At 54.3% G+C, this 27,894-nt stretch overlaps 2 protein-coding genes across 2 annotated transcripts; one reads left to right on the top strand and one right to left on the bottom strand.

Moving 5' to 3' along the window:
* The first annotated feature begins 1,477 nt into the window (after positions 1 to 1,477).
* Positions 1,478 to 23,324, top strand: ISM2 (isthmin 2). Its single transcript, XM_057318749.1, is given in 11 exon segments — positions 1,478 to 1,603; positions 9,904 to 10,149; positions 11,556 to 11,907; positions 11,910 to 12,035; positions 13,293 to 13,433; positions 13,658 to 13,741; positions 16,015 to 16,142; positions 17,787 to 17,901; positions 18,025 to 18,155; positions 19,249 to 19,417; positions 21,412 to 23,324. Coding segments are annotated over 7 exon segments (1,188 nt in total). The 3' UTR covers positions 16,128 to 16,142; positions 17,787 to 17,901; positions 18,025 to 18,155; positions 19,249 to 19,417; positions 21,412 to 23,324.
* On the bottom strand, positions 19,550 to 27,772 carry AHSA1 (activator of HSP90 ATPase activity 1). Its single transcript, XM_026519426.4, has 9 exons — positions 27,349 to 27,772; positions 25,801 to 25,991; positions 23,835 to 23,917; positions 23,318 to 23,435; positions 22,138 to 22,226; positions 21,177 to 21,305; positions 20,598 to 20,699; positions 20,057 to 20,108; positions 19,550 to 19,940 (listed from the first exon to the last, which is right to left on the bottom strand). Exons 1-9 carry the CDS (start codon positions 27,426 to 27,428, stop codon positions 19,768 to 19,770), a joined length of 1,017 nt encoding a protein of 338 aa, XP_026375211.1. The 5' UTR covers positions 27,429 to 27,772; the 3' UTR covers positions 19,550 to 19,767.
* Positions 27,773 to 27,894: the final 122 nt, after the last annotated feature.

Below are 27,894 nucleotides of genomic sequence, written 5' to 3' on the forward strand. Positions count from 1 at the left end.
CCAAAAAATGGCAACTTTATCCTAAGGAAAATCTTTAACACAGATTCTTACTTACTCCTGCCATTTGCTAGGCAGGCCTCCCTCCCCCCGACACCCCCCCCACTTTTATAAATGACAAAAGCACCCAGAGGTCAAAGACCTTGTCCAATAATAATTTCTTAGTAAATGGTAAAGCAGGATTCAAACCCCTGCGGCCAACACCAGACCCACGTTGTAATCCCTGTGATGCACTATTCGAAACACTGCAGACTCCTGGGCTGTGCTGTTAAGGATAAGAGTGGTTTCTCAGAACTGTGCCCAGTCCCCTAAGAGTTTCACTTTGGCTAAACCCAGATCCCAAGTTTGACCGCCATGGCGGGTTTCCTGGCCTTCCTCCCCAGCACCCCCAGGGATCTGTTATCCCTGCCCTGAAACCAGGCAGCCTTCCTGGCTCAAGTGGGCATCTTCCTAGTGTCTTCTGACTGCTCCTCACTGACCTGTCCAAACCCCAACCTTCCAGTTCCGTCCCCCCCACCCCCTACCTGCCTTGTGTCACTGTGCTTACATTCCCTCACAGTCCCCATCACGCCACAAAAATTGTCACTGCCCATCGGAGTTCCTGATCTTTATCATGAGCTAAGTTTTTATTTCAGGACCCGCGTACCCTACACGTGAGGATCCCTGCACGAGTGTCTCGCTGGAGGGAGTGGGTGGTCCCACTGTTTTATCCAGGATAAAACTAGGTGACACCCAGTGGCAGGCAGGACACGATCTTCTGACCGCGACCTCAAACGTGTCCAGCTGCTGGCTGTCCTTCTGGGACTTGACCCTCACATCTGAGTCTCAAGTCTCTCTGGGATTTTGAAGTGCTCTGCGAACATCCCGAGGAAATCGGCTGCACGGTGGCAGGTGCTTCTCCGGGCTCTACTTCCGGCAGAGTCGCTGGGGGAGCCTTGGGGGAGTGACTTCCTGGCCTTCGTCCCCGAGCAAACCTACCTCGAGGTACAAATAAACATTTGCCCAGGAGTTGAGGGCTCCCGCGCGCGGCTGGCGCTCCGAGTGCCCCGGCGTCGTCGGCGCGCCCGCGAGGAGGGTGACCCGCAGGAGCCGCAGCGACTCCCCCCCCCCCCCCCCGGCCAGGAATTCGCTTGGGGCCACGACGGCGATAGCGGCGGGCACAGAGGGCAGGAGGCGGCCAGATCAAAGGGAGCCCCCGCCGGGCCGGGACTCTCCGGGCGCGCCGAGGAGCCGCCCCTCCGGGAAGGGCGGACGACGTCCCGGACGCTGACCCGAGAAAGGCGCGGCGCCCCCGCCGCGCGCGCCCCCGCGGCCGCCGGTCTCCCGCCCCCTCCTCCGCGGCCCCCCGGCCGAACCCCGCGCGCCCCCGCGGTCCGCGCGCTCCCTCCCCTGGAGGAGGCGAGGCCGGGCGCGAAGGGACGCGCGGGAGCCGCTCGGGAGGCGCGGAGGCGCGGAGCGGAGTAGCGCCGCGAGGGAGACGATGCCTCGCCTGCCCGGCCGCGGGGGGCTCCTCGTCGGCGTGGTGCTGCTGGCGGCGCTGTTGGCCGCGGGCCGGGCGCTCCCCCTGAAGAAGCCGCGGCCCCGGAGCCCCGCGAGGCTGGCGGAGGTGAGCGGCGGGGCCGGGGCGCGAGCGGCGACCTCCGAGGGCGGGCGCGGAGCGAGGGCCAGGTGCGCCGGACCTGCAGGAGCCCCCGTCCCGGCCGGGCGGCGGGCCCGCGGGGGAGAGACTCCACTTCTGGGCCGAGCGCCGGGCGCGGACCCCGCGGGACAGCCCGGCCTCTCCCGCCCGCGGCTGCCTCGCCCTGAGCGAACCTCTCCTGCAGCCCCCTTGTCCAGGGGCGCGCTCCGAGAGGAGCCGGGAGGTGGGAGGGGAACGCGGCGCTGCGCGGAGATGCTGAGGTTCGACCGGCCGCATAACCAGCCGGTGCAGCCTCAAATCAGACCTGCAAAGGATTTGAGTCCCTTTGGGTGTGAATGGAGATGAGATGAGGTAGTGAGTGGGGGCTTGCAACTTGCTGGGGAGTAGTATCAGCCAGGGACCGTGATATAACTATGTACTTGGAAGAGAAGAGGTCGCTAAGACGTGATGGGGGGGCGCTTTCTGGGTGGCCTGTGAGTGGGCTTTGGGGATGCGACTGAAAACAGAGGAGCGAGTTGAAAAAGAGTGGTTTAGACGTGGAGAGGAAACACGATCTGTCAAAATCTGCCTCCTTGCGCCAGGGTCAGCAGTCCAGCCATTCCTCTTGGACTGCAGGGGACACTCATCCCCGTGGGGACAAAACCCTTGTTCCAGGGTATGCAGGCTGGTGTGGCAAGGGGTCCTGGCTCCTCCCATGCACTGAGCTCTTCTAGGAGGAGGACAGAGTACTTCTTCCCATTTTCCAGATGAGGACACTGAGAGGCCCAGCCGGGTGCAGGGGACTGGTGGGTGAGTGGTACGCCCAGCCTGGGGGGCTAGTAGTGCCCAGGCTGCTGAGGCCTTCCAGAGGCGGTGGGAAGCAGGGGCCTGCCTGCACTTGGGGTCTCTGTGGACTGGTGTTCATCCACCTTTTTTTCAATGCTGCCTTCCTAAGGAGACTTTTAGATATTTTTCCCCCTAAGTGCCTCTTCCACTGAAATTTTAATACCATAAATATACTGTCTGTGTACTATGGCACTTTAATGTGTTGCAAATCGTTGTAGTAGCCAAGATTTTTTTGCCCCCAGCGTCCAGTTTTTGCTCCTTGTTGAGAGCACGTCCTATAGACCAGAGCCTCTCAGCCCCGCACTCCTGTCATCTCGGGTTGTATAGTTCTTTGTTGTGCATTGTGCATATTCAGCAGCGTGCCTGGCCTTGACCCACTAGGTGCCTGTAGCACCCACACCTGGATGGAGCCAGACATTGCCCAGTGTTTCCTGAGGGACACCCCTGCCCCGACCACTGTCGGCAACCACTGCTGTAGACAAATCCAGAGGAACCCGACAGCCTCCGGCCAGTCCCACCTGCTAGGTGGAGATGACACTGGTCATAAAATGAATTGAATTGACATTTTCCCCCCTACTCATTTGACATAGTTTCTGTTTTAGTACTTACTGCTTTGTATTGTGATTATTTGTGGTATGTTTGCCGGATCTGCCCCAAGACTAGCCTAGAGGATGAGTTATTTCAGAGCCAAAGTCATATCCCCAGCCCTAGAATAGGGCCTGGCAGAACCCTCAAAGACATGTTAAAGCAAGTTAGTGCCATGAAGGAAAAACAGAGCTTGGAGCCCAGGGCCTGGGCTCCTGGTCCCAGTGGGTCGTTAACTCATGTATGACTCACTGTGGATGATTTCCTGACTTTTAGAATAAGGGGCTAAGTCATCTCCGTGATCCTGTCTAGCTCCAACACTGCTTCCGAAGCCTGCGTGATGTGTGTTAAGCTGTTCCCCAGCAAGGTGTTAGCTAAGAAATCACGTTGGGATAAGGCAGAATGCTGTTCTAAGGGCTTAGGTGATTGGTCAGAAATAACTGACAACTCCAAAGACTTTGAAGAAGCAGCTGAAGGACATAACCCCCCGCCCTGGGTCTAAAGGTACGGGTTGACTGAGGGGAAGCGAGCCTTCTCTGGGCCTGGCAGAGTCCGTGCAAAGTACTTTATGTGATGTTACCTCGTTGTTGCACCATTCTGACATGCTTGTTATTCCCATTTTCCAGAGGGAAAAATCAAGGCACAGAGCTGGTAAGCTTAACTGAGCTTGGCAGCCTGGGCTGTCATTTCGAGAGCTCTACCAGGGACCGTATGGTCCATCTTTGCATGACACCCCCCAGCCTGCTCATCTGAAGTCTTGAAAAGTCTTGAAATCATCAGCATCCGGAACAAAGTGTGCCACCCTCTCTCTGGGCAGACCTGTTGCTGAGCCTCAGTTTACCCCCAGAGTCAAATGGGAGTAAGAGAGCCCATTCTGTTGGGTGGCCTGCTGGGCGAGGAAGCATGGTGCATGTGCGTGGCATCGTCGTTACGAGGATTTGTTGGGTGCTAGACGGGCAAAGAATGACAGAGCTGTGCCTTGGGTGTCTTCCACTCTAGTGAGGATCCGACCACCACCCAGACAGCCGCAGTGCCTAGCATTTTGTGTTGCTTGTCTTGTTTTCCTCATTTTAGGGATGAGGAAACGATGGTGGATCTAATAACTAACCCATCGTCTGCAGCTAGTAAGCGGTGAACTGGGATTGAAACCCAGCTTGGCTTAATTCCGGGACCCCTGGACCCCTTGCCGTGGCACCCACCACCTCCTGGGCAGGCAAGGGAAGACCTGAGACGGGGGGGGGGGGAAGAGTTGAGGAACTTGGGGCCACGGGAGGGTGATGGAGATGAGAATTAGGGAAGAGAGAAGTGAGAGAGGACGGCTCTTCCAGGCTGCATGGACTGTTCCGCAGCAAGGGTCCCCCATGGGACGGAGCTGCAGGCGTTCCTGCTGTAGCAGCAGGGACGTGGTCCCCACGGAAGGACGCTCGCATGAGGGACGGGCTGAGAGTGACAAGCTCAGGCGCAGAGGAAGGAGCCTGCGGGCCTGGGGCAGCGTGACACATACGGTCGGGGTGCTTAGTCAGCACTTGGGCCTGGGTGTCATCCAGCCAGGTGCCTGGCATCAAGGGCTGGCTTGCAGGAGGGGCGTGGTGGGTTGAAAGGTCTCACCTGCCAGGCCGGGGCACCAGGAAGCAGATATGTTCCTGCAGGTCGGTTTTCTTTGGTTGGGGGGGGGCCCACTTTCTAGCCCAGCCAGTGAGTGAGTGTCAGAAGGGGGACTGGAACCCAGGTGTCTGTGATGCCAAGCCTATGGCTTCACCCTCAGCCTCCCCCGGCCGCTGGCTACCTCCTTGGACCTTGACTGTGACCATCGCTCTCCCTCCGGAACATTCTTCCTGCTCAGAATTTGGAACTACTGGAAAGCTGGTTGAGGGAGAAAGGGAAGAATAGGAAGGGGGGCCAGGAGGCTGGGCTGCTTGGCCGTCCCGGGCAAGTCCTCTCGTCTCTGGCTCTCGGTCTCCCAATCTCGTTCCTCCCCTTTGCCTCTCACTGGGTTGTTCTGAAGATCAAACGGAGGGGTGGGTGTGAAGAGTGGAACATCGTGCTGTAGTGTTCTGGTCATTCGGCACACTGTGCACCCCGTGCGGCAGTCGGCGAACCCGCAGGTGCAGCCCTTGCTTGGAGTTGGCCAAGCACAAGGGACAAGGGCACAGCCCCTCCGGCCAGACCACCTGCCTTGAGTCCTGTTCCGCCAGCCCCCTGGGTGACCCCAACCAAATTACCGCACCTCACTGATCCTCGGCTGCCTCGGCTATGAGGAGAGGGTGACACGAGCACCTGCCCCAAGGGGGTGAGAATTCAGCGAGTGTGCTTGGTGGCACTGACTACGTCATCGGAGGGCCGGGTGCAGAATGAGAATGTGGGGCCTCGAAGCATTTCAAGACGGCAGCAACGGAGTGGTCAGATGCCGAGCCTGTGCGAGGACTCGGGCACACAGCACGAAGCCAGTCTGGCCTGGCAGGACCCACCCTGTCACTAGTACTCTGGTGACAAGGAGGAGCTCCGAGGTCTCCGCTGGGGACCGGGTGGGCTGGAGGGGGAAGTCCAGCCCCCTCCTCCACCTGTGGCCCTCTGGCCTGGAAGAGGCAGTGTTGTTGAGTGCTAGGTCTCCAGCCCCTCCTGGGAGGCCGGGGTGACTGTGTGCAGCCTGGCTCTGTGTCCGTGGGCCTGGACTGCTGGGGCTGTGGGGAGCAGGGTGCCGGGCTGCGCCTGGGGGGTTTCATTATCCAGAGCAAGTTCCTGACCCCTGCGGCACTGTGAGGGGGCTGAAGCAGCTTAGCAGGTGGGCTCACGCCTGGCCAAGCCAGGGAGGGTGTGTGTGTGTGTGTGTGTGTGTGTGAGAGAGAGAGAGAGAGAGAGAGAATGGGGGGTAGATCTTGGTATATGTCTACATATCTGATGTCTATCTGGGCGTTGATGCCATTCCCGCAAGGAACGGACTTGGATATTTGTACCTGGGTGAAACTCCACGTGCAAGGGTAACAGATGGGGGAGGTGGTCCTGGGGGACAAGACAAGTGTTCTTAAATGTGCTGGAACCTCAGAATTCAGGCCATGGGAATACACCCCCCAGAGCTCCCACATCCGCGGTGGCTGGGGACCTCAGGCCAACTAAGACGTAAAGAACTAACAGTGCCTGGCCGGAGGGGTACTGTCTCTCTAGAAACATCCGTCACCACCCTAGGTGAGGCTCACCGCACGCTGGCCGTGTTTGAGGCAGCCCTCGTTCTAACTCAGCAACCACACAAGACAGAGACTGCTCTTCCCTTCATTTATGGAGACAGAGTTTAAGGCAGATTAAATTGACCTGCCCAAGGTCACACAGCTCCTAAGTGTACAAGTCGGGATTGGAACCCAGGCCGTGGGGCCTCCAGCCTACACCCGTGACCACGAGCTGCCAGCACGATGACGAACACGAAGTGCTTTGTGAATACAGAGGTGGCTGTGCATGGGGGTTGTCGTCGTGTGTGTCCACACATGTGTGCGTGCACCCAGGCGTGGGCGTTGAGATCAGGCAGAGCTGAGTTTGAACCCGAGCTCCAGTACTGTAGCCTTGGTGACCCCCCGTCGATCCCTGACCCTGTCTGAGCCTCCCTGTGGGCTCATCGTTAATGTAGTCGCCTTCACCCTCGGGGTTGCTAGTGTTCATTCAGTCACTCAGCGATGATTTATTGAGCTCCTCCTGTGTACCAGGCACTGTGCTAGGCACAGCCTTCCCAGGAGCAAAGCAGACAAAAAGTCCTGCCTGCAGTCTAGCTGGGGTGGCAGAAGGCACATCAAGGGCCTGGCCCAGGCTGGGGAGGGAAGATGTGCTCAGACAGCACTTGCGGGGCAGGGCTCTGGGGGCTCTGCCCGGATCTCTGCAGGCCTTTCATCCAGTTGCCAGTGTCCAGCTGCCAGATGGCTGTCACTGCCACTAGGGCTGCTCTGAGCTGTCACCGCAAGCCTGAGGTGCCCAGGGAGCAAATCCTCTCCTCCCTCCGGCAGCCCTCAACCAGTGACCGGCAGGGCTTGTAGGTACGTAGCCCAGCTCCCCTCTTCTGGGGGAATAACTGAGACCCTCGATGGGACTGAGCTCCCCTTGTCCCCCGTGGTCACTAACTTGAGGGAGCATTTCTGTATTAGCTGCTTCCTGTCCCTGACTCCCTCCCCCACTCCCTGCTCGCGTCTCCAGGAATCACCTTCCGAAGGAACCCCTTGCCCTTGAATTCTTGTGTCAAGGTTGGCTTCTGAAGGAACCCAAAATAAGACTGGTGTCCCCCCTCCACTGCACTCCTGGGGTTCCCTGGGGCCTGAAACATGGGGCAGGGGGCCCCGAGAGCAGCTGCAGAGAAGGGTGGCGTGTGTGGCTGGGATGATTAGCCGGGGCTTTCTATGGCCTTTGCTCATCATCTGTTCCACTTGGGCACCAGGGAGTGGAGAGGTGGAAGAGGGCTGGAAACACATTCTGAGCACCTGCTGGATACCAGCTCTTTCCCGTCACTGTTCTCCATTTTACAGATAACGATGCTCACAGAACTTATGTCCCCCGTCGGGGTCCCACAGGTCAGAAGCCAGGCTATTTGGGGATTCAGGCCTAAGCGGCCTGACTTTAGAGGAGGATTTCTTTCTTTTTTTAAGTTTAGTTATCTATGTATGTATGTGTTCAGGTAATCTCTACACCCAGTGTGGGGCTTGAACTCATGACCCCGAGATCAAGAGTCAGGTTCTCTGCCGACTGAGCCAGCCAGGCACCCCGAGAGCAGGGCTTCTTCGCTGTAGCCTTGTTGACATTCTGGGCTGGATAATTTGTGTGGGGCTGTCCTATGTGTCGTAGGCTCTCAGGCCTCACTCATAAGGTGCCAGGAGCACCCCTTTCAGGTTGTGACAACCACAAATGTCTCCAGACCTTGCCAAATGTCCTCAGTGAGAACCACTGCCTAACTATCTGCTCACAGGGCAGGGGCATCCACGTCAGCCAGAAAGGCTGCAGACCCTGAGGTCCTGCTGTCCTGAGACTGCCTGTCCCTGGACCCCAGAGGCCACAGACAGAGGAGCCGCTGAACCACATCACAGGGACAGTTAGGGCTTTGGTGGCGTCGTGGGTGGGAGCTGCCAGGAAGGCAGCATGTGGGGATGTGCCAGGCCTCCGAGACTGGCCAGCGAAGGGGCTGAGCTGCTCTGTTACTCATGTGTCCATCCTCTGCTCACCCAGCCTGGCTGTCCAGACCAGAGCCCTTTGACTGAGCTGCAGACTCCAGAGCCGGACGCGATGGGCCCACAGAGATTAATGCAGGAGCCTTGGAGCCGGGTGTCTGCAGACCCCTGGAGGGAGGGGCTCAAGGGGAGAGACTGAAGGTTCTGATTCTCTTTCCAACCCAAGGAAAGAAAGTCATAGCAAAACACTAGACTGAGTAAGCCTCTGATTCGTGAAGTAGACTCTCCACACTCTTGCCTGTAGTGTCCGAGCAGAAGGGTCAGCAGTATGTGCTCCGGGGCGCCTGGATGGCTCAGTGGTGGAGCGTGTGACTCTTAATCTCAGGGTGTGGGTTCAAGCCCCACATTGGGTGTAGAGAGTACTTAAAAATAAAATCTTAAAAAAAAAAAAAAAGAAGAAGAAGAAGGGTGTGGGCTCTGGGCCCAGGGTGTCTGGTTCAAATCCTGGCTCTACCACTAAATGTCTGTGTGACCTTGGACAAGTGACTTGCCCTCTCTGTGCTTTAGTTTCCATTGTCCAAATGGGGATGACAGCCGGCACCTACCTCTGACGGCTGTTGGGAGGATGAAATGAGTGATCGAGTGTATAGAAAAGTGCCACAGATGCTGTGGAAATATTTGATAAATAAAATTCTGACAGTCCTTCCAGGTAGGAATTATCCTCATTTTGCAGATCGAGTTGAGTGAGCCAGTAAGAGGCAGAGCTGGGATTTGAACCCAGGCTGATCTGACTGTCCAGACCTGTGTTTTTTCACACCGTTTCAGATATGAGGTGGGAAATGGGGTCAGGGCTGTGGACTGAGTGGGTTGGGATCCATTGGCTCCCAGCTCCTGGTTCATAAAGGCAGCTCTGGGCAGTGCTCTTTCTGTCCTGTTGTGGAGACCTGAGTAATGGCGGCAGCCTGGAAGTAGGTGGACGGCCGCCCCACTGTCCCACTGAGCGGGTGAGGGCTGCAGCTGGAGTCGGAGACACGCAGGGTCTTTCACTTACTGTCTGAGCGGAAGCAGGGACGGTTCCGGTGTGGACCCCCCTCCCCCAGGGGCACTGGCCGGTGGAGGGAATTAACTGGCAGGCAGACAGCTGTACCAGCACCTGGAGTGGGAAAAGGTGCCGGGCCCCAGGTGGGCAGGCGGAGGAAGGTAGCAGTGGTCAGGGGTGCTAAGGAATACAGCCCCCACCTGGACGGCTTGGGAGGGCCAGTGGCCGGAGAGCCTGCTGGGGGAAGGCCCAGGTCTGCCCTCACTTCCCCGTGGCTTTTCTAGGCCTTCCTGCCCTGACTTGGGAGGCCCGCTGTCTGTTCCCGGCCAAGAGCCCCGGGGACTCTGAGGCATGTGGTCTGCTAACTGCACTTGGAAACACAGGCTTCCCTCTCTGGACCTCAGTTTTCTTCATCTGTAAAATGAGGAGGTGAGCTGTGTCTCTTCCATGTGTAGAAACCTGATTTAGGCCCCGCCATGCCTCATGCTGGCTCCGTCTGTCCAGGCACTCTGTGGACATGGCCTCACTTCTCTGAGGCAGTAAAGCCAGTATGTTCAGATACATAGTCACACGGGGGGGTTGTGGCCTGGACAGACCCCAGGGCTCCTGAATCCCCCTCTTCAGGTCTACTTGGGGCGAGCCCTGACCCCAATCACCCCTCCCTCCGCCTCTCTCTCTTTCAGGTATCAGCCTCCTCAGATCCCGGCTCTCCTAGGGAAGAAGAGGGGAGCCTTCTGCTCCCCAGAACCCGCCGCCTGCAGTCAGGGCCACGCCGTCACAGGTGCCAGGCGCTCAGTGAGCCAGCAGCCCCGAGCCCGGACAGGGCGGCCCCTCCCAGGACCCCGGAGGACACTCCCTTGCTGCTTGAGCTGCAGAAACTGCCAAGATTGGCCAACACAGACTTGAGTGCCCCGAACCCCAATATCCAGGTGAGAGCTACAGGAGGGCCGTGGGCCCAGTGGGCACCAGGAAAGGAGCTGGGCTGAACTGTATTCCTTGCAGGGCAGGGGTCCTGTTCAGGGTCATGGAAGATGGAATAGTGGGGGTAATGCTCATTCTCTTCCCAGCTACAGACTGAGCAGGACACGTGGCCCCCTGAGCCCCTGTCTTCTAGCCCGTGACAAGGGACAGACGGCCCTGGCAGGGCTGTCACGAGGACCAGACGTGTGGAGAAGCTTCGTGAGCTGCAGGGGCTCCCAGGAATCTGGGGGAGGAGGGACTTGTGGCCCCCACTCAGGCCCAACCCTTCCTGCAGGGTCGGTTGCACGCAAAATGGGGTGGGCCGATAGTGGGGGGGCTGCCGCCCCAGAGGGGCTTTATGGGGCCAGTGGGACTCTAGTTTATGTTCCCCACTGCCGATCCTCAGTCCCTGGTGGTAGTTCTGCCTTTGGTGCAGCACCTGCGGTTTGCAAACACTTTCATCAGAAGAGAAAAGGCCACAAAAAAGTGTGGAATCTAATATTCTTAAATTGTTTAAAAGTATATGTGTCTGCTCACGTGTGTGTGTGTGTGTGCGTGTGTGTGTGTGTGTGTAAAACCTGGAACACCAATCATCAAAATGTTATCTGTCAAAGATTTTAATTTTTTTCATTATATTTTGCTGGTTTTCCCCCAAATTTTGTTCAGTAACTTCATTTTTTTTTAGAGATTTTATTTATTTATTTGAGAGAGAGCATGAGTGAGAAAGTGAGAGAGAGAGCACAAGCTGGGGGAAGGGCAGAGGGAGAGGGAGAAGCAGACTCCCTGCTGAGCAGGGAGCCTGACGATGGAGCCGGACGATGCGGGGCTCAATCCCAGGACCCGGAGACTGGAGATTGTGACCTGAGCTGAAGGCAGACAGGTAACCGACTAAGCCACCAGGCACCCCTCATATTATTTTGTAATAGCCAAAAATAATGTTTTCAGAATTCACTTTCACATAAATGACTTCATGTTTCTTATTTTCTGTCCACCATGTGACGAGTGAGGGGACATCCCTGCCCCCCTGCACCCTCTGTGTCCCCCTCCCACCTCCCCACCCGGGGCCCGCTATGGGAGTTTGCTGTCTTCGCTATTATTTTCCAGTCCCACAACGAGCCCCAGGGCTGTTAGCGGCCCCAGATGGAGCCGCAGTTCACAGCCAGCATCTCTTAAGCGAGAGGTCTCTATCCTGGCACAGTGTTAGAGCCGCCACGCCTGGCCCCACCTCAGGTGGTTAAACAGGTGTCTAGGGTTGGGTCAGGGAGTCTGGAACACCCAGGGCATTCTGATGCACAGCCAAGTCTTAAACTGTGACCCCATATGCCCTGGGAGGCCAGGAAGGTTGGTGACGAAAATGAGCTGATTTGGAGGGAAGGTAGGGCCTCTGCCCCTGCCGCCTACACTTGTCATCTCTCCTGTCCCTGCTCTGAGCCCTCCTTCACCGGCCAGCCTGTGCTTGTCCCTCTGCAGGGTGACCATTGAGGTGGTGGAGGGTCCCCAGGCCGGGGTGGAGATGGACCTGCTGGCCGAGCCCAGCAGCCGCTGGCCCCAGGGTGCCTCACGCTGGCTGCCTGCCGAGGAGCTCTTCTGGCCCCTGTTCTGGGGCTACCTGGAGGGCGAGGAGGGGAGGACTGATCTCAAGGGCAGAGCCCCAGGAGAAGAAGAGGAAGAAGAGGAGGAGGAGGAGGAAGAGGAGGGCGATTACCCTGCAGAGGACGGCCAGAGTGAGGCCAGGAGGACGGCGACGAGGAAGAGTGCGGTGAGCAGGACCCTGGGTTCAGTGGCGCCACCAGCAGCTGGGAGCGGGGCTGGCTGGCCCCTGGGGACTGGGCCTGCAAGGGTCCAGCCGGCTACGGTGAGCACCCCCATCTTGGCATCCCCGGCTGCTGCCTCTGGAGGTCCTGAGAGGGAATGGGCTAGAGAGAGGCCTGAGAGCTTCCCGAGCAGGGGCAGCTGTGGAGACCAGGAGCTTAGGCGTGGACAGACACCATCGCCCCCTAAGTAGCAGCATTACCCATAGCTTGCAAAATTCGCAGTTTCTTTCCCCAAACATCTGACCTTCACAACAGCCCTGAGACACCCTCAGCAAAACGAACATTTGTTAATTTTTATAGTCATATCTTTCAGTTGCCAACAAATTGGAGAATGCTATAAACCCCACCACTCACAACTGACCTCATGTTCAGACTATGTGAGGTTTGCATCCTGGCTGGGCCACCTACCAGCTGAGTGACCTTGGGCAAGTTACTCAACCTCTCTGTGCCTCATTTCCTTCCTCTCTAAAATGGAGAATGACACAACCCTTACTACATAAGATTGGGTGTAGAGGGTATGAAGTGAGTTAATACACTTAAAGTGCCGGCAGAGAGTCAAGTAAATATTGGCTGTTTTTATCGGAAAACAACATAACAGCCCAGACTGTCCAGAAAACGCCCCCTCACGCCTGCCCAGCCCCCATGACGGCCATTCTCATTTTTTGCACTGCAGTTTCATGCTTCGTGTTTCAGGCACAGTTGCAGCCATTCTCCCCAGGGCCCTGATGTGTCGTCCTTGGACGGCGGTGCCATGATGAAGACTAAGGCCCGGCAGCCTTGCCCCAGTTCACCAAAATAATGTAAACCGGCAGAATTTGCGTGCCTTTCCGCTCTTCTTCCATTAATTGTCCTTAAACTCTTGGTGCCCGTCTGCTCAGACCTGCCTGGGAAGTGAGGAGAGAGCCAGCTGTGTCAGGACTTTGGAGGTTCCACAGAGACACCCCCAGGTCCCAGCCCGGCACAACGGTGGTCTGCACGTGCCGTCATGGTGTACGGCAGGTTCCTCGGGCCAGGACTGGGTCCCGAACGTGGGAAGTCAGGATCTTCCTTCCTATCCTAGCGCCAGGGCAGTCTTGTCAGCCGTGGTTTTGACCGACGTGATTGGCAGGGGGGTCCGCTGTACATGGGGCCCCACTGAGGGACAGGTGGGGGCTGAAATGTAGCCCAGGCTTCGTCCACGGGGCCGGCAGCCCTGGCGCGGGCGGCGTCCTCCTGAGGAAGGGGCGCCTTCTGCTGATTGGCACCGATGCTCCCTGTGGGCTGTGCTCGCTCACCCCGGGCTCCCTGCCTTGACCCAGACTATGAGCTTCCAGCGGAGTGGAGCCCCTGGTCTCCCTGCAGTGGGAGCTGCAGCAGCGGGAGCCAGAGGAGGACTCGGCCCTGCGGCTTCACCTGCATTGCCACCGAGTCCCGTGCCTGCGACCTGCCCCCTTGTCCTGGTGAGACGAGAGCCCCGGGGCCTGCAGAGGCGGCCACTTAGACACTGGGCTCGGTCCCCTGGGAATGCGGGCCTTGTTGGAGGGCGGGGCCCGGAGAAGGGAGGCAGGCAGCTCACCGAGGCGGTGGTCTGGCCTCGGCCCAGGCCTAGCCCAGATGCTGTGGGCACTGAGAGCCTAGTGAGGGCTGGGCCTCCCCAGCAGCCTGGCCTCCTCTCTTCTCAAAGGCACTGAGGACAAGGACCCCTTGGGCTTCCCCAGTGAGGGGTGGCAGCCCCTGGCCCATAATGCTACGGACATACTCGTCCCAGGTCAGTGGGGAGCTAGGCCATGCTCCGGGGGGCTTGGGGAGCACCTGTCTGGGAGGGGAGCGTCTCTGCACAGACAGGAATCTCGCCTCCGTCCATGGAGACAGAGTAGCTGTTCCGGCTGGAAGATGAGCCTCCCCAGCGAAGGGGCCCTAGCCTTTCTGAGTCCCGCTAACCCGGCCACTGGCCTTTCCCAGACTGACATTCCTGCTGGGAAGAAGGTCCTGATGGGAGCCACAGCGCTCGGAGGCCAGTCCGTGGGGCAGATTCTGGCTGGCTGCAGGAGGGCATGGCGATGTTCTGGCTTCCACTCCCGGCCACTCTGGAGGCTCCCCGGCAGGCTCTGTGTGGGAAGGGGTGCTGTCCGAAACAGGTCAGGGGCCGGAACTCCGGAACTGCCCCTTCCAGCAGCTTGAGAGCAGGCTGTTTTTGCTAGGACGTTCTGCATCTTGGTGTCACTTGCACCCCACGAGGAGGGAGGCAGCTGCCCACAGGCCCCCTTGTGGGTGAGGCCTACTCAGTACTGTGAAGCTCCCGAGCCGGTGGGGTGCGCCTGGCACTGTGTGGGGCCGGGGATCTGCCCTCGAGGAGCTCAGGTCTTAGGAGGAGAGACACATGTGACCAGCTTGAGCACTACGCGGCAGAGCGTGCCCCCAAAGTTCTGGAGCAAAGAGAAAGGAGCCATGTGTTAGAGGCCACATTCCCAAAGGAGAGAGAATGGAGGAGGCCAGCATAGACAGAGGGGGCCGCAGGGGGCCCAGAGAGACAGAGTGAACCTGAGACAGGTGGAGGTAAGAATAAGAATGGACCAATGGTGAAGACAGTGGGACACTTTCTTACCAACTGCTTAAAACAGTGGTCCCTGCCCCCAACCACCCCAGCTCCTTCCCCAAGAGCCCAGCTCCTTCCCACCATCCAGCACATGAAGGGACAGCCTCTAGGCCCCTCCTCCAGCCCCCGCCTCCAGCCCCTTGGCCAACATCCATTCTGAGTTGTGGCTGCTCGCTTTACGTTTCCTGGGGGGGTATGTGGGGGACTGCCTTCTCCGGCCCGCTGGCAGGCAGTGTCCCAGCCTGGCCACTCGTTTTCTTCCCTCTCCCCCTGCGCTGGCTCTCCACGCACATCGTGAGTCCCAGGACCTGTGGTGGGAGGCCCGGGTCCCGAGGCCCGACAGCTGCCCCTGGTCAGGCTGGCAGCCAGCCTAGTGAGCAGCCCCCCTTACCTCTGGGTGGTTGCACGAGGCCCTCTTGCCCCACCTCTGCTGGGAGCCACCACAGACCAGGGCCTAGTCCATAACAGGTTACCTTCGGCTCTGAGCTGCCTTTCGGGTATAGGGCTGAAGTGAATCCGTGGGGGCAAATGTGGACAGACAGGCTGAGGCGGCCGAGACAAGGGCTGGCTCCAGGCAGGGAATAGGTCAACCAATGCGGGTCCCTTCCTTTGTCCAGCACCTCTGTTCTGTTCGGGTTGTAGGCATGTGCAGGCCTGGGAGATGGCGCGGCTTGGGGCGGGCTCAGAATTGGCTCAGGAGGGTGTGCCCCACCGTGAACTGGTAAACCAGTTCTCTGGACAGGGTTGGTGGCAGGCAAGCCCAGATTTGGACAATTTCTGTGGTGTAAACGCTCCCACCACGGCCCACTTCAGGCTCCCGAGCTGATGTTGCTAAAGGCACTGAGCTCAGAGCTGGGAAGAGAGGCACGTAATCGGCTCTCCTACACACCTGTCCCCTCACCCCCGAACCATACTTCCTTGCCTTCTGTGGACTGGAAGTGCTGTGGTCCCAACTGTCCTGTTCACGAAAGCTCCGAAAGGTGGGGACCTCAGCCTCTAGACAGCTGCCCTGAAGCTCTTTGTGACCCTCAGCAATAAAGCACTTTATTTTCAAATTCTGTCTGATGAAGAATTTGGAGCCTCCGCAGGGGTGTAGGGAGCCCTGTTTGCAGCCCAGGCCAAGCCCCCCGGGGCTGTGTTTGCCTCTCCTTAACCCAGCTGGGCAGGCAGAACTGGAGTGCGGAGATTGGGTGTAAATGTGAGTTATCCCAACTCACACTCCTACAGGGTTGCGTGGGAGAAAGGGAGGAGCTGGCTGGACCTCAGGGACACGGGCACCTTCGCTAGTTCTTGTGGACAGGAGGACTTCTAAGTCAGAGCTAAATGGCACATGGCAGAGGAAGTGGTTTGCTGCCGTGGGATCCGACGCAGAGTTGCCCAAAGGGTTACACCTGTAAGATGATGGAAGTGGACCTGTACCCTGCCTCGGTTGCTACCCTTAACAGACCCTGCACTCTCACCCCTGGCACTTGGGGAAGAACAGAGACACATCAGGAAGGAGGATGAGACAAGTGTGTCCACCACCTGGAGATGCTCAGAGAGCCAGATGTTTCCATAACCATCACACCTAGAGGTAAGTTTGTTAGTCTGGTCCTGGACCACAGTCTGAAAATACTGTGGTGCAGCTGAACTGTTACAGGGCCAGAGAGGCCTGGGTCTCAAGTCACCAGATGGGATCCACGTTCACTCCCTTTTTTTCATCTGGGGCAATGAACATGATTATTAGCACAGGCATATTTTAATTGTCTTTTAGCAGAAACCCCTTCTATTTATTTATTTACTAACTTAATTTATTTGAGAGACAGAGCGTGAGCAGAGGGAGGAGCAGAGGGAGAGGGAGAAGCAGGCTTCCCGCTGAACATGGAGACCGATGTGGGGCTCGATCCCAGGACCCCTGAGATCATGACCAGAGCTGAAATCAAGAATTGGCCGCCCAACTGATTGAGCCACTGAGGTGCTCTGGCAGAAACTTTTTGTTAAATTAAGAAGATAAAGACATCCCAGAGTCTGTTTTCAAATTAAAAAAAATTTTTTTAAAGATACTATTTGACAGAGAGCATGAGAGAGGGAACACAAGCAGGGGGAGTGGGAGTGGGAGAGGGAGAAGCAGGCAGCCCGCAGAGCAGGAAGCCCAATGCCATGAGGGCCTCGATCCCAGGACCCTCGACCATGACCCGAGTGGAAGGCAGATGCTTAATGACTGAGCCACCCAGGCGCCCCCCAGAGTCTGTTTTCATAGGAATCTGCTAATTCTCCTCCTCTCTAATATAACTTGACACTTACACACATTGTCTAAATTTAATCTGTTCCTAGTGGTTGTCTGTTAACCCGAACTGAATTTAGCCAGCCACATTTTTGATCTGTAACCTAAGTGACGGGCGAAATTGCTACCATGTCAGGCCACAGATGACAGAAGGAAAGGAGCCTTGAAGGGGCTGGGGAGCAGGTCAGCTATAAAATGGTGTTAATTCAAACTCTACGAAGGAGGAAGAGCTGCCGTGCAGGTGGCTGCGGGCTCAGGGCACGGGTGTGTATGGGGAGAAACAGTGACGGAGAGGTCACTGACCCTGCTAAAGGGAGTATTTCAGGCGCGGCCGGTACCAGGCCCAGGAGGGGCCCCCTCCTCCTGTTCGGGTCCAGTGTTGGTCAGGTCACTGTCTTGACTCGCTGTTCTTCCTGTCCCAAACCCCGGGAGCCCTCTGTGGCCATGCATGCAGCAGGACCACCACCGCCGTTTCTGGTTTAGCTGCCCCGGTCACCAGGATGGTTTTGCCCAGTTTTTCTCTGTCTGGTGTATCTCCTAGAGTCTTAGGTTGGGTAAGACGGGTCAGATTGAATTCTTACTACGGTTTAAAACAACCAGTGGTACAAGCCCGGCCAGATCCTGCCGACTTCCCTTGTCTGTTGGAAGACAGTGTTTCAGAGCCTTGTCCTGTTAGTCACAAAAAGGTCCCAAACGGGCTTCTTTGGGCTCCTCTGTTACAGTTAGATTTTCTTAACAGGTTGGGGTGCTTCTCAAATTGCATCCTGACCTCAATATCACCTGTGGTATTTATTCTTAGGTTTATGGGTTACACCCCACACTGAGTCAGAACCAATTAGGGGAAGAGTCCATAAAATTTGCTGAATTTAACAGGTTCCCCCAGGTGATTCTGAGCGAGGTGAGTCCGTGGCCTATGATTCGCCATTTGGCCAGTTAACTATCTTTTCAAAATAGTCTTGCTCCAGGGAAGACACTTGGGCTCTGGAGTCCAGCCGTTCGTAGGTGATGTTTGCCAGATGCCACCAAGTGCCGGTGCTTCTGTATGTGTCCTGTCTAACGCTCTGATAAGGTACGTATTGTACCCATCATATAGGTGAGAAAATTTGCCCCATTTGTTAGGCAGGCGCGCCATTCAACCCAAGTCCAATCAAGTCCACGGTTTTGTTTTTAGCTCTGTCGTTCTGCTTTCTAGGCTCAAAAACACTATCAGTAAAATGGCCGTGGTAAAAATTGGAGCAGCCCGTCAGCAACACTGGGGATGTGAACTGTCACTGAGCGTGTCACGTGATGGGTGATTTGCCCGGTGCTTTGGTTTTTCTTAAGGTGTTTGTCATCTCTGCTTCAGATTTTTTTCAAGAACTCTATAGAATTGGTTAACTCTCCTGTCGGGTATGCAAGGGCTCCTTTGTTTGTGACTGGTCTCTGGGGAGGGGCAGTCTGTTAGGAGCGGGTCCCTAGATTTGGTTCAAGCTTCAGTCCGGGTTCTTTATCAAAAGGCATCTTTTTGGACCCTTAGGAGGCGGATCTAATGCCAAATTAGATGCTAATTAGTTCAATCCACCATTCCTTTAAGTAATTCAAGCCAAAAGTGGCTTTCAGGGGTCTAATGATCCCCATCAGTACTGGTTTTCTCCTTTATTTTAACTACAATGTTGTGGCTAAGTCACGCTGGGAAGTTTAGCCCGCAGGCCTCGCTGCCACCTAATAAAAGAGGCAAAAATAGATGAAGGAAATAGCTGTGCCTGCAGGAGGCCGAGGGTCTGGGTTAGCAGGCACAGACTCCCGCGGGATGCAGGGCTGGTCCAGGAAAGTGACCCTCCTGGCGGGGCGGGGGGGGGGGGTAGTTGCTTCTCTTGCCACGGGGCAGCTGGAACCCCATTTGAACATATCCCCACTACTTGGTCAGTGCTCCGTAAACCTGTTTAGAGCAACCAGGTATTTTAAGAAATACTCTTAACAAGAACGTTCATGTATTCCTCTTTCTGGGAGTAGTAAGAGGCCTGGAAGTTTCTACTCCGGGAGGGATGCCCAACACCCTAGAAATACAGCAGCTCTCTGAGGGGACGAACCCAGCGACAGGGCAGCAGGCACAGTGGTTTAGGCTCGAGCACCGGCTCTGCCAGTTACAGTCCTTGTTCCCAATCTCAACTCTGCTAAATGGCAGCTGCAGGGTCTGGGATATTACTGAAGCAAAGCAGGGCTTAGACTCTTACACAACAGAAATCCTGGTGGTGTCTTTTCCAGAAGGCTGTTATGGGGGTTAAATGAACTAACGCAAGGGGGCTACTTAGCATCCGGAACCTAGTAACTGCTTGGTAAGCAGGAGCCGTGAACCTGAGGCCCACCGTTCCCCTGCCACAGCGTGGGCAGCTTTCCGCAGCTCACAGCAGCACCCCGTGCTCGTCTGCTCCCGCAGGAGGATTTGAGAGGCCACACAGAGAGGAGAGCCCGGGACGCCACCTCTGCCGGCATTAAGGTTTCTGGCACGGTTTACCCCAGAGCACCCTCCCACACTGTCTTCCGTCCGTGAGGGGAGCAGCAGTTTTGGACCCGTCTGCAGAAAGGAGACGAGCGCAGGAATGCTGGTGAGACGCAGGCTTTCCTTCACGCCTCTACCCTTAGCCAGAATGTAAACAAAACCTGTTTTTTTCCCTTTAATTATCTTCAAGGGAACTCGTTAATACCAGCCACCCCGTCCACACAGGCTTCCGGTTATGCACGTTTTTTAAATTACGTTTATTTAGCGTATGTACACATAAAAGAGAAATCGCCCTCTGATCCCACCCAGCAGAAAACATGCACAAACCCCAGGTATACGTGGAGGGAAGGGGCCCCAGCCCCAAGTTAGTGGTTGGGATGGTGCAATCCTGGGAGTCCCAAGCCCCAGTCAGGAGAGGGCTGGACCGAAGGAGCGGGCTGCCCCCTGCTGCCAGCCCTAAAATAAGCGTGCGCCGTAGCCAAAGGTCTGTTTGATGCCCTCAAAGTAGTACCGCTGCCAGCCCTGCCGCGTCCTCTCTTCCTCGGGGGCCGGGACGCCTCTGCCTTCCATGCACAGCTCAGTCTCTCCGTTCTTGTCAAGGAAGGTCAAGGTGATGGTGGCAAAGTGCCCTGGGGAAAGGCAGAGAGGAGGGAGGTTTCAGATCCAGGGTTTCCATCAGGATTTGAGACGAGGGGAAAAGAACGAGTTCTGGGGCTAATGGCCACAAGCAAATCCGTATACTTACCTTCTGGCCAAGATTTAAACCTCCACTTCATCACGATCAGTTTCTCGGGGACCTAAAATAATCAAAGAGATCAGTCTGTACCGGGGACCACCACGTCCCTGAGCCTGGCTGGAAGCAGCCATCTGCCTTTCGTACGGAGTCTATCATCTGTGCGATTCCACCACTTAGGGACACAAAGCGGACGACTGTGGAGTTGGAGGCTTCTGACCAATCCCAGCCCCATTTCTCTGCCACCGAAGTCGGGTCGGCTCGGCTGTGCCCAGGTGACGTTTCAGTGCTGCAAATGGAAAGCCACCACCCACCGATATATATGACCCCTCTTCCACAAAGCCTTTTTTTCAGGAAGAACTAATTTTACTCCACTGAGGAAAAAAATCCTAGGAAAGCAAGAGAATTTAACTGCAACGTTCTTTTGAAAATCAAAAATGAGCTTTTACTAACCGGAGAGATTAGATTTTACCTATGGAGCCGGAAAAAGAAGGAACAATATATTCTTCTGACCGGAGACTACATTCTGGGTTTGGGGCTAGCAGGCACTCACCAGATCAGTGAATTCCCCAGAGACGTTGCCATCTACCAGGTGAAACTTCCCACCTTTGTCTGCTTCTAACATTGCGGGAGCATGGGTAAAGGCCTGAACGAGCTGTGGAAAAAAAGGAGGTAGGAAGAAGACGTCCCTCTCAGTGGGACCCACAGGCAAATGCCAGCTGACACTTCCACACCTCAGCTCTCAATTCCAAAGGTACCACTCTGCCCAATGACCAGTTTCTATTCTGTTCCACTACGAAGGAACAGCCACTACTCAAGGCTTTGACTTGCGTAGTGCTTTGTGAATCCAGGATGTCATTCCTTCAGATCCATTCCCTTCTCTGACAAGAATGCTTCCCGTGGTGCCCACTCACACCACCCAAAACTAGTATATGGGAGGAAAAAGGAGGCATAGCCACTTTGCTGAGTAGGGTGAACAGAAGGGTTTTTCCTCTTCCTCTGCCTGTAGGAGGGAAAACCTCACAGCTCCGCTTTTCAGTACCCGCTCTGCACACAGAGGGGACGTGCCCACAACCCAAGTCACCCCACAAGAGCAGATGCCATGAGGCCTGAAGGACAGGATTATACTTACCTCTTGGGTGGTAAAGACTCTATAGAGCTCCTCTGGTGAGGTCAGGAAGGTTTCTCTAAGGGTGATCTTACAAGTGGGGATTTTGACACCAACAGGTCTGGCCTGGGTTTTTGAAGGAGCAGACTTAGCCTGTGGAGGTGGCAGTGAGAAAGGTTGAAAGGGATGGGGAAACCGGCACTCACGAGGCTTCCAGGACAGGCCTGTTACTCATCCTCACAAATGTCTTTGCCTCTAGTGCTATCCCAGGGGCTTGGAGGGGATGTGCATGGATGCTGCAGTCATGAGGGGGACTTGCCCAGAATATCCTCAGTTCCCACTGAAAACACCGCTCCGGGTGAAGGAGGAGAGACTCACTGAGAACCCCACTGACCAAAGGATGGGGCCAATCATGAGGTATTTCTGAGGCACTCAGTGTAATTTTCAAAGAAAAAGTCTGTGCTTAAAGAGCTGGAAGCAGCCAGCTTCCCTCTGGAATTCCCTTCACTGTGCTGACAAAAGGGCAACAGGGCAGCAGACCAAGTGCTGAGCCTGAACCACACAGGTTCCATCTCCACAAAAAATATTTGCTCACCCGGCAAATGTGGTGAGATCGATCCATTTCCTGACAGGTCAGTGTAGTGATCTAACCCCAGGACCTTCATGAGACCTCCAGTATGAAAGTAGGAAAAAGCAATACCCCACTTAGAAGTAATATCGAAGCCATATATAAGGTAAACACGATCCTGTGTTCATAACCTCCTAACTGGTGTTAAATGTAATCAAGACTCAAACTCAGAAGCCCCTGAGAGCTCCCATTTGCTCTAGAAGTCTGTTCTAAAAGAATAAAAACCAGGTTAAAGAGAGACAGATAAACAACTACATACTGCGGACTCCGTGTAACGCACCATGGGCAGATCACATGCCGCTCTGGCTTGGAGGTTAAACTCAGACAGAAAAGCACATGGAAACACCATTTATTTACCTTGCGCTCCTCAGTTTTCAGTGCTGGCTGCCCGGCTGGGTCTACGGACTCCCCGTTCATCGTAGGCAAGATCATGCCCTGCGTGAACTCTGAAAAGATAAAATCCCCACTCCTGAAGTTATTTCTTAGTAGCTGAGATTTGGGGTTTCTTTAGAGTTTGACACACATGGCCATCTTACCCCGGAATGAGGTCATAACAGAGAAAGAAGAGTCTTTCTACTTCATGCCTTTACCTTTTGGTCTATGCCAGACAGGTATCTGAGCTTATGCTGTAGAATACAGAATGTTAACTAGGATTGTTCTGAACCCGACTCCATTAGAAGCATTACAACTTGTTTAATGTACACGAGATCTACTATGGATAGGAGTGAATGAATGTAGTGGCCCTTGCAATGACTTCAGAGGAGGGCACGATGCCCACGGATGCAGGTTTAGTCCCCCTTCTCCACTTTGCCTTACCTCTGTAGAGCAGCCACGACTAGTTTCGGCACCAGAGCACGAGTTCCCACCAAAAGAGGGGTCACCTTCTATGCTGTTTCCCTTTGACAGCCATGCTACGTACTCCGACACCAAGAAGAGAACACACTGGCAGAACTGGAATTCTCGGGGGAGAACTGAGCTAACTGCTACCTAATGACCCCCTAAGTGTCCCTGGAGGATGCTTATCAAAGATAGTCCAGCACTGTGCTGAGTCTGGGGACGCCGGGTCTTTAGATCAGCGCTGTCTGACAGATACACAAGGTCAGCCTCACACAGTTTCACATTTTCCAGTAGCCACATTATAGCGTTAAAATGATCAAGTGAAATTAATTTTAATAATATATTTAACCCAATATATCCAAACAATCGTTTCAAGATTATCAATATAAAAATGCTATGGATCATTCACATTCTTTTTTTGTACCAAGTTCTCAAAACCCACTGTATTTTATACTCATGGTACAACTCAATTTGGACTAGCCACATTTCAAGAGCTCAACAGTCAATGTATCAGACAACCCACATCTAAATCTTTCCCTTATTGAGTTTATAGACTGACTTGGAGATGAAATAAGCCCCCTCCCCCCAAATTTTTATTCATTTGTCAAAGAAAGGACGGTCAGGCCCCTTAATCAGAGTCTGCTGGCTGGGGGTGGGAGGAGCTACTTCCTGAAGGCATACAGAACTACTCAAGGGATACCTGTTTTGAGGGTGCTGATGTAAATTCCCATTGCTTCTCTTAGAAGTTTCACCCCTTCTTCCTTCATTAAGGCCACGAGATTTGTGTCAGGCTCATCTTTGGCAAGGCTCACACTAATCTGAGTGAAAGATCAGAAGTAGGTGGTAAATAACTTGAGGGGCACCCACAGTGTGGAATGTGGATGCCGCGCAATGAGAGAACTGCTGACATTTCCAAAGGAAACGTGTGAGGGCTGGGGTATTTTTCCAGTCCCCAGGAGTGTTCTTTCTCGAGTTCTCTCTGCCAAAGCCACGGTGGCTAACGTTAGAACCCAAGTTACTAGCTAAGATAGAGTCATTAAATAGCACGAGCTATGCTGGCAGCTCCCCACGGCACCACAGACCTAGAAAATCCTCTGCAGACTGAGGTTCTGAATGCTGGGACCCAGCCTGGGCTTTAATCGTGAATGACAGGTCATTCTTCTCATCTGAGAATAGAGGATGTGGAAGACTCAGATGAGGAATTAGGAAGCACAAACCTCTACTTCATCCACACTGTTTTCATCGGATAAATTGGGGATCTCCACATGTCCCTTGTACTGCACTCCAGACTTAGAGGTACCTGTCAAAAGTAATGCAATGTCATTAGTCTCTCCTGCAGGCAAAGTCTGCTCTGGAGTCCCAACTACTCCTCTGCTTATACTTCTTTGGAATTACTGAAGAGAACACCAGATGCAATCAACCCTCCCCCCACTTCCCCAGAAGAAATGTCTTTCCTCATTAAATTTGTTGAGGCCAACTGTTTTATTACTGCATGGGACTGAGAGCTAAGTGGATGTGGCACTAGTGTGAATTCTGCCAGGGAGAATTCGGGTCAATAATCGAGACAGTCAGTTCTGCTGAGATGCTTGTTCTGGAAACAGAAGTTTATTCCAGTGCGACTGACATATTAGGGGATAACGTGATCACAGTATGAATTTCACGCTTGCTAATACGGGATTTCTGAGAAATACCAGGTGAACACACACCAAACCACACCAGCTGAAAGGCGCTGCACAGGAATGAGACACACACTTCCCAGACCTTTCTCTACTGGCTACCTCAGTTCCCCATGTGTTACGAGCCATGCCACCCACACTGGTGTCAGACCATTCCCTCTGATTTCAGCTGACCCTCCTTCCGCCAATTTACAGTAATCCGCGTGCTGCAACCCTCCCGATGCCCACTTTCCCGAGTGAACTTCGGGTCTCTTTCAAGGTAAAGCAGCATGTTTACTATTTATGTATTTCTTCCCATCGAACATGTGCAGAACTGTGCTATCAATTTTTACTTCCTACACTTAAAAAACGTGTCACCAATGAAGGGTTTGAGTACTGTGTCCTGTCCCTAACCCTGTCCTCCCCCATAAGCCCTGTAGTATTGGTTGAGCAACTTCACACACTATGGTGATTTTTACAACACATGGGTGACGTTATAGCAGAACTGACTATATTTCAGAATTAACCAACAAGACATTTATCTTCACTTCTCTCGACCTCAGCTTCTCAATCTCTAAAAAGAGGACTGGGCAAGGGGGCATGTAAGGGTCCTTTCAGACTACTGTACTTCAGTAGTTTTTTTAAAAAAGTTATGAACAGATAGATTTACTTTTCCCTTCTTTATTACCATTTACTTGAGAAATGCTCATTGAAGTATATATCTATTTTATGTTTTGCCCCCTACATGTATTCCTTTAGCTTTAGTGCCTTTTAAAATTCAGCCTCCCAACTATTAGAACCATCTAGGTGGGGCATATACATGGCTCTATTTCTTTGCCAATACCACCACAGAAGGGACATAAACTAGAGAATAAAACTGCCCCAAATTATAGTCACGTACAAACTTCATTAGCATAGTAGTCGAAACTGGTAGACTCACACCAGAGAAAGTAAAAAAAAGATCAAGACCAAAAAAATCCCCCTTCCCACCTTTATTTTTTTTTTAAGATTTTATTTATTTATTTGACAGAGATAGAGACAGCCAGCGAGAGAGGGAACACAAGCAGGGGGAGTGGGAGAGGAAGAAGCAGGCTCATAGCAGAGGAGCCTGATGTGGGGCTTGATCCCATAACACCGGGATCACGCCCTGAGCCGAAGGCAGACGCTTAACCGCTGCGCCACCCAGGCGCCCCTCACCTTTAAATCAATCACCCAAGAGATAAAAGTTAGCTAGTCTGAGAAATATTACCTTATATAAAATTTCGTAACATATTATGTGGCCCAAAGATTCAGTGGCCCAAATGTTTCACTGGTGGGGACTTGTCAGATTCCCCCGGGGAGGAAATGCATTTAGTGTCCCAAAGCAGCAGAGAAATTCTGGCACCCAATGCTGATTGCTACAGGTCTCCAAAGCAGCACTGTCTCCCTGGAAGACTTCCTAACTTTACCCAAACTGTTCTCCCCAGCTCCTCAACAGGTCAACCAAAATGCGGTTAATGTTGATCCTAACAGCCTGGCATAGACTTACCTGTCCAGTTTAGTTTGACGCTCCACTCATAAAAGAAGATAAGTTTGCCTTTGCGATTGTTAATGGATGCCTCTCCATCAAGCTTATTCACTTCTGTCACCTCACATTTACCTTCCTCATTTTGCACCCGCACTGCCAGGAACAGTGTTTTCAGCTTATCCGTGGACCAATTTGAAGCATCCCTCTCTGTCCTGCAAAACAGAAATAAAGCTATGCAGCAGCAGCCAAATGAAAGATACACTGCTTGCTCTGTGCAAGAGAATCCAAGGTTAAAAGAGGCCTGACACATAGTTTGAAAAGATCAGTCCCACTCCAGTACATCCACAAACGTGTTATCCTCTTTTAGGAAGACAAGGAATCCTATTGTCAATAAAGACAACGGCTGCATGGAATGGTTACAAGTCAAACGGGAAATGATGCTTTCCTTTCTCAGCATGATGGTGCTAGGGTCAGTCTCTGACACTTAAACACGGCGCCCCCGTTTGACCAAATGGAAAACTGTGACCATCCTGCTGAGGTCAGGAGTACAAGAGTGGGGGGTAGAATGCAGTATTTAGCTAACAAGTCCAGTAAGTGATAAACTGATAATCTTGACCTCATTAGTACAGTGTTCTGACCTGTCAAATTCGGGTGGTGCTAAAAATCCCCTACACATTCTGTGTCCTCTAGATGGCCATGGAAACAGTGTAAGTCAGGACTTCAAAACAAACAAAAATTAGATCAAACACTCTATGTATGTTAAGAGGAGAGGAGCCAGGCTGAGATACAGAGAAGAAAAATCACTTTCTGCCTCCCAAGGTACTAAATAGTAGAGAAACCAGCAGTGAAAAGAACTGCTACAAAGTAAAAACACAGTAAAGACAGTGTGAACAAAGTTCAGTGGAGTGAAAAGATAAGGAAATAGTACTTTTAATTTCATAAAGGAGAAGAGGCTTTTAAAACTGGTTACGTTATAAAACCATGATTGCCCGGCAACCAGGGGCAGTCCCGGGAGTTACAACACAAGCAAATGAATAGTTCCGGGTGAGAGGCCATGGCATCTTAAGCATCACTAAGCTCTCAGCACCTTTAGAACACGTTCCGAACCTTTGCCCTCTAGACTTAGGCAGTGGTCCCCTACGACTGACTCTGAATTTCACCGGTAAGCCGCAAAATAGCAATTTCGGCCCCGCGGCCCCCAGCCTAACTCAGCAATCTCCCAACACAATCCACGGCAGTATGGGTCTCACTGACTCCTCCGGCCACGTGTGGGAAGCATGTCCCCGCTCAGGCTGGATGCATAGGCTAGGAGGTTATGTTCTCGTATCTCTGGAACCCCACCTCTGGGTGCAGCCCTCCCCGTCGCCCCCTTGCCCTCCAAACACTAAAACAGAGGCAGGTGGCGGTGTGTGGAGGGACCTGGGACTTCGGATCCCTGCCACAGGAAGAACCCACCCCCATCTCCGGGTAGGGCTGCCCGGGCCCTGGCTTTGTTCCGACCAAGGTTCTAGGGACCCGCAACCCTGGTCGGGCCGGAGCGCTCCCGCGGCCTGGCCCGCTGGCCCTCACCAGTGCCAGTTGTTGACGTTGGTGGCGTCCGCCCGCTCCTCCACGATCCAGCGTGGGTCGCCCTCACCCCACTTGGCCATCGGCTCTCCTGTCGCACCGCCACCAGGTCCCGAGCAGCCACAGCCACAGCCTCAGGACCGCCTGGTCCCAGCCGCCCGGCAGCGCCTGGAAACTACTAGAAGCGGCCGTAGAACCTCCTGGCTTGCTTTTCCCTCCACCCCCCGCCCCTCCCCGCCTTAACTTCCGGCTCCTCCTCACTCCCACCGGGTACTTCCGTTCCACCTCGTCGGACTTTAGCTTATGCCTGCTCTAGAGTTCCTTCAAGCTCCCTCGGGTTATCCCTAAAGGGGCCCGAAAGGCAACTGCTCATACAACCATTGATCACCCGTAAGGCCGCAAAGAACACGTCTCATTGTTTCCCTAGCTTCTGAATATGTCCTGCTGAGCTCATGGGAATTGTAGTCTTGTTGAGTAACCTGCTGGATAACCGCGGAAGGTCGCGCTAAAAGTAAAGGAAACGACTTAGGCGCGGTGCGCTGGGAGTTC

This window comes from Ursus arctos, unplaced genomic scaffold (assembly GCF_023065955.2).
Source record: "Ursus arctos isolate Adak ecotype North America unplaced genomic scaffold, UrsArc2.0 scaffold_25, whole genome shotgun sequence".
In the NCBI taxonomy this organism is placed as follows: domain Eukaryota; kingdom Metazoa; phylum Chordata; class Mammalia; order Carnivora; family Ursidae; genus Ursus; species Ursus arctos.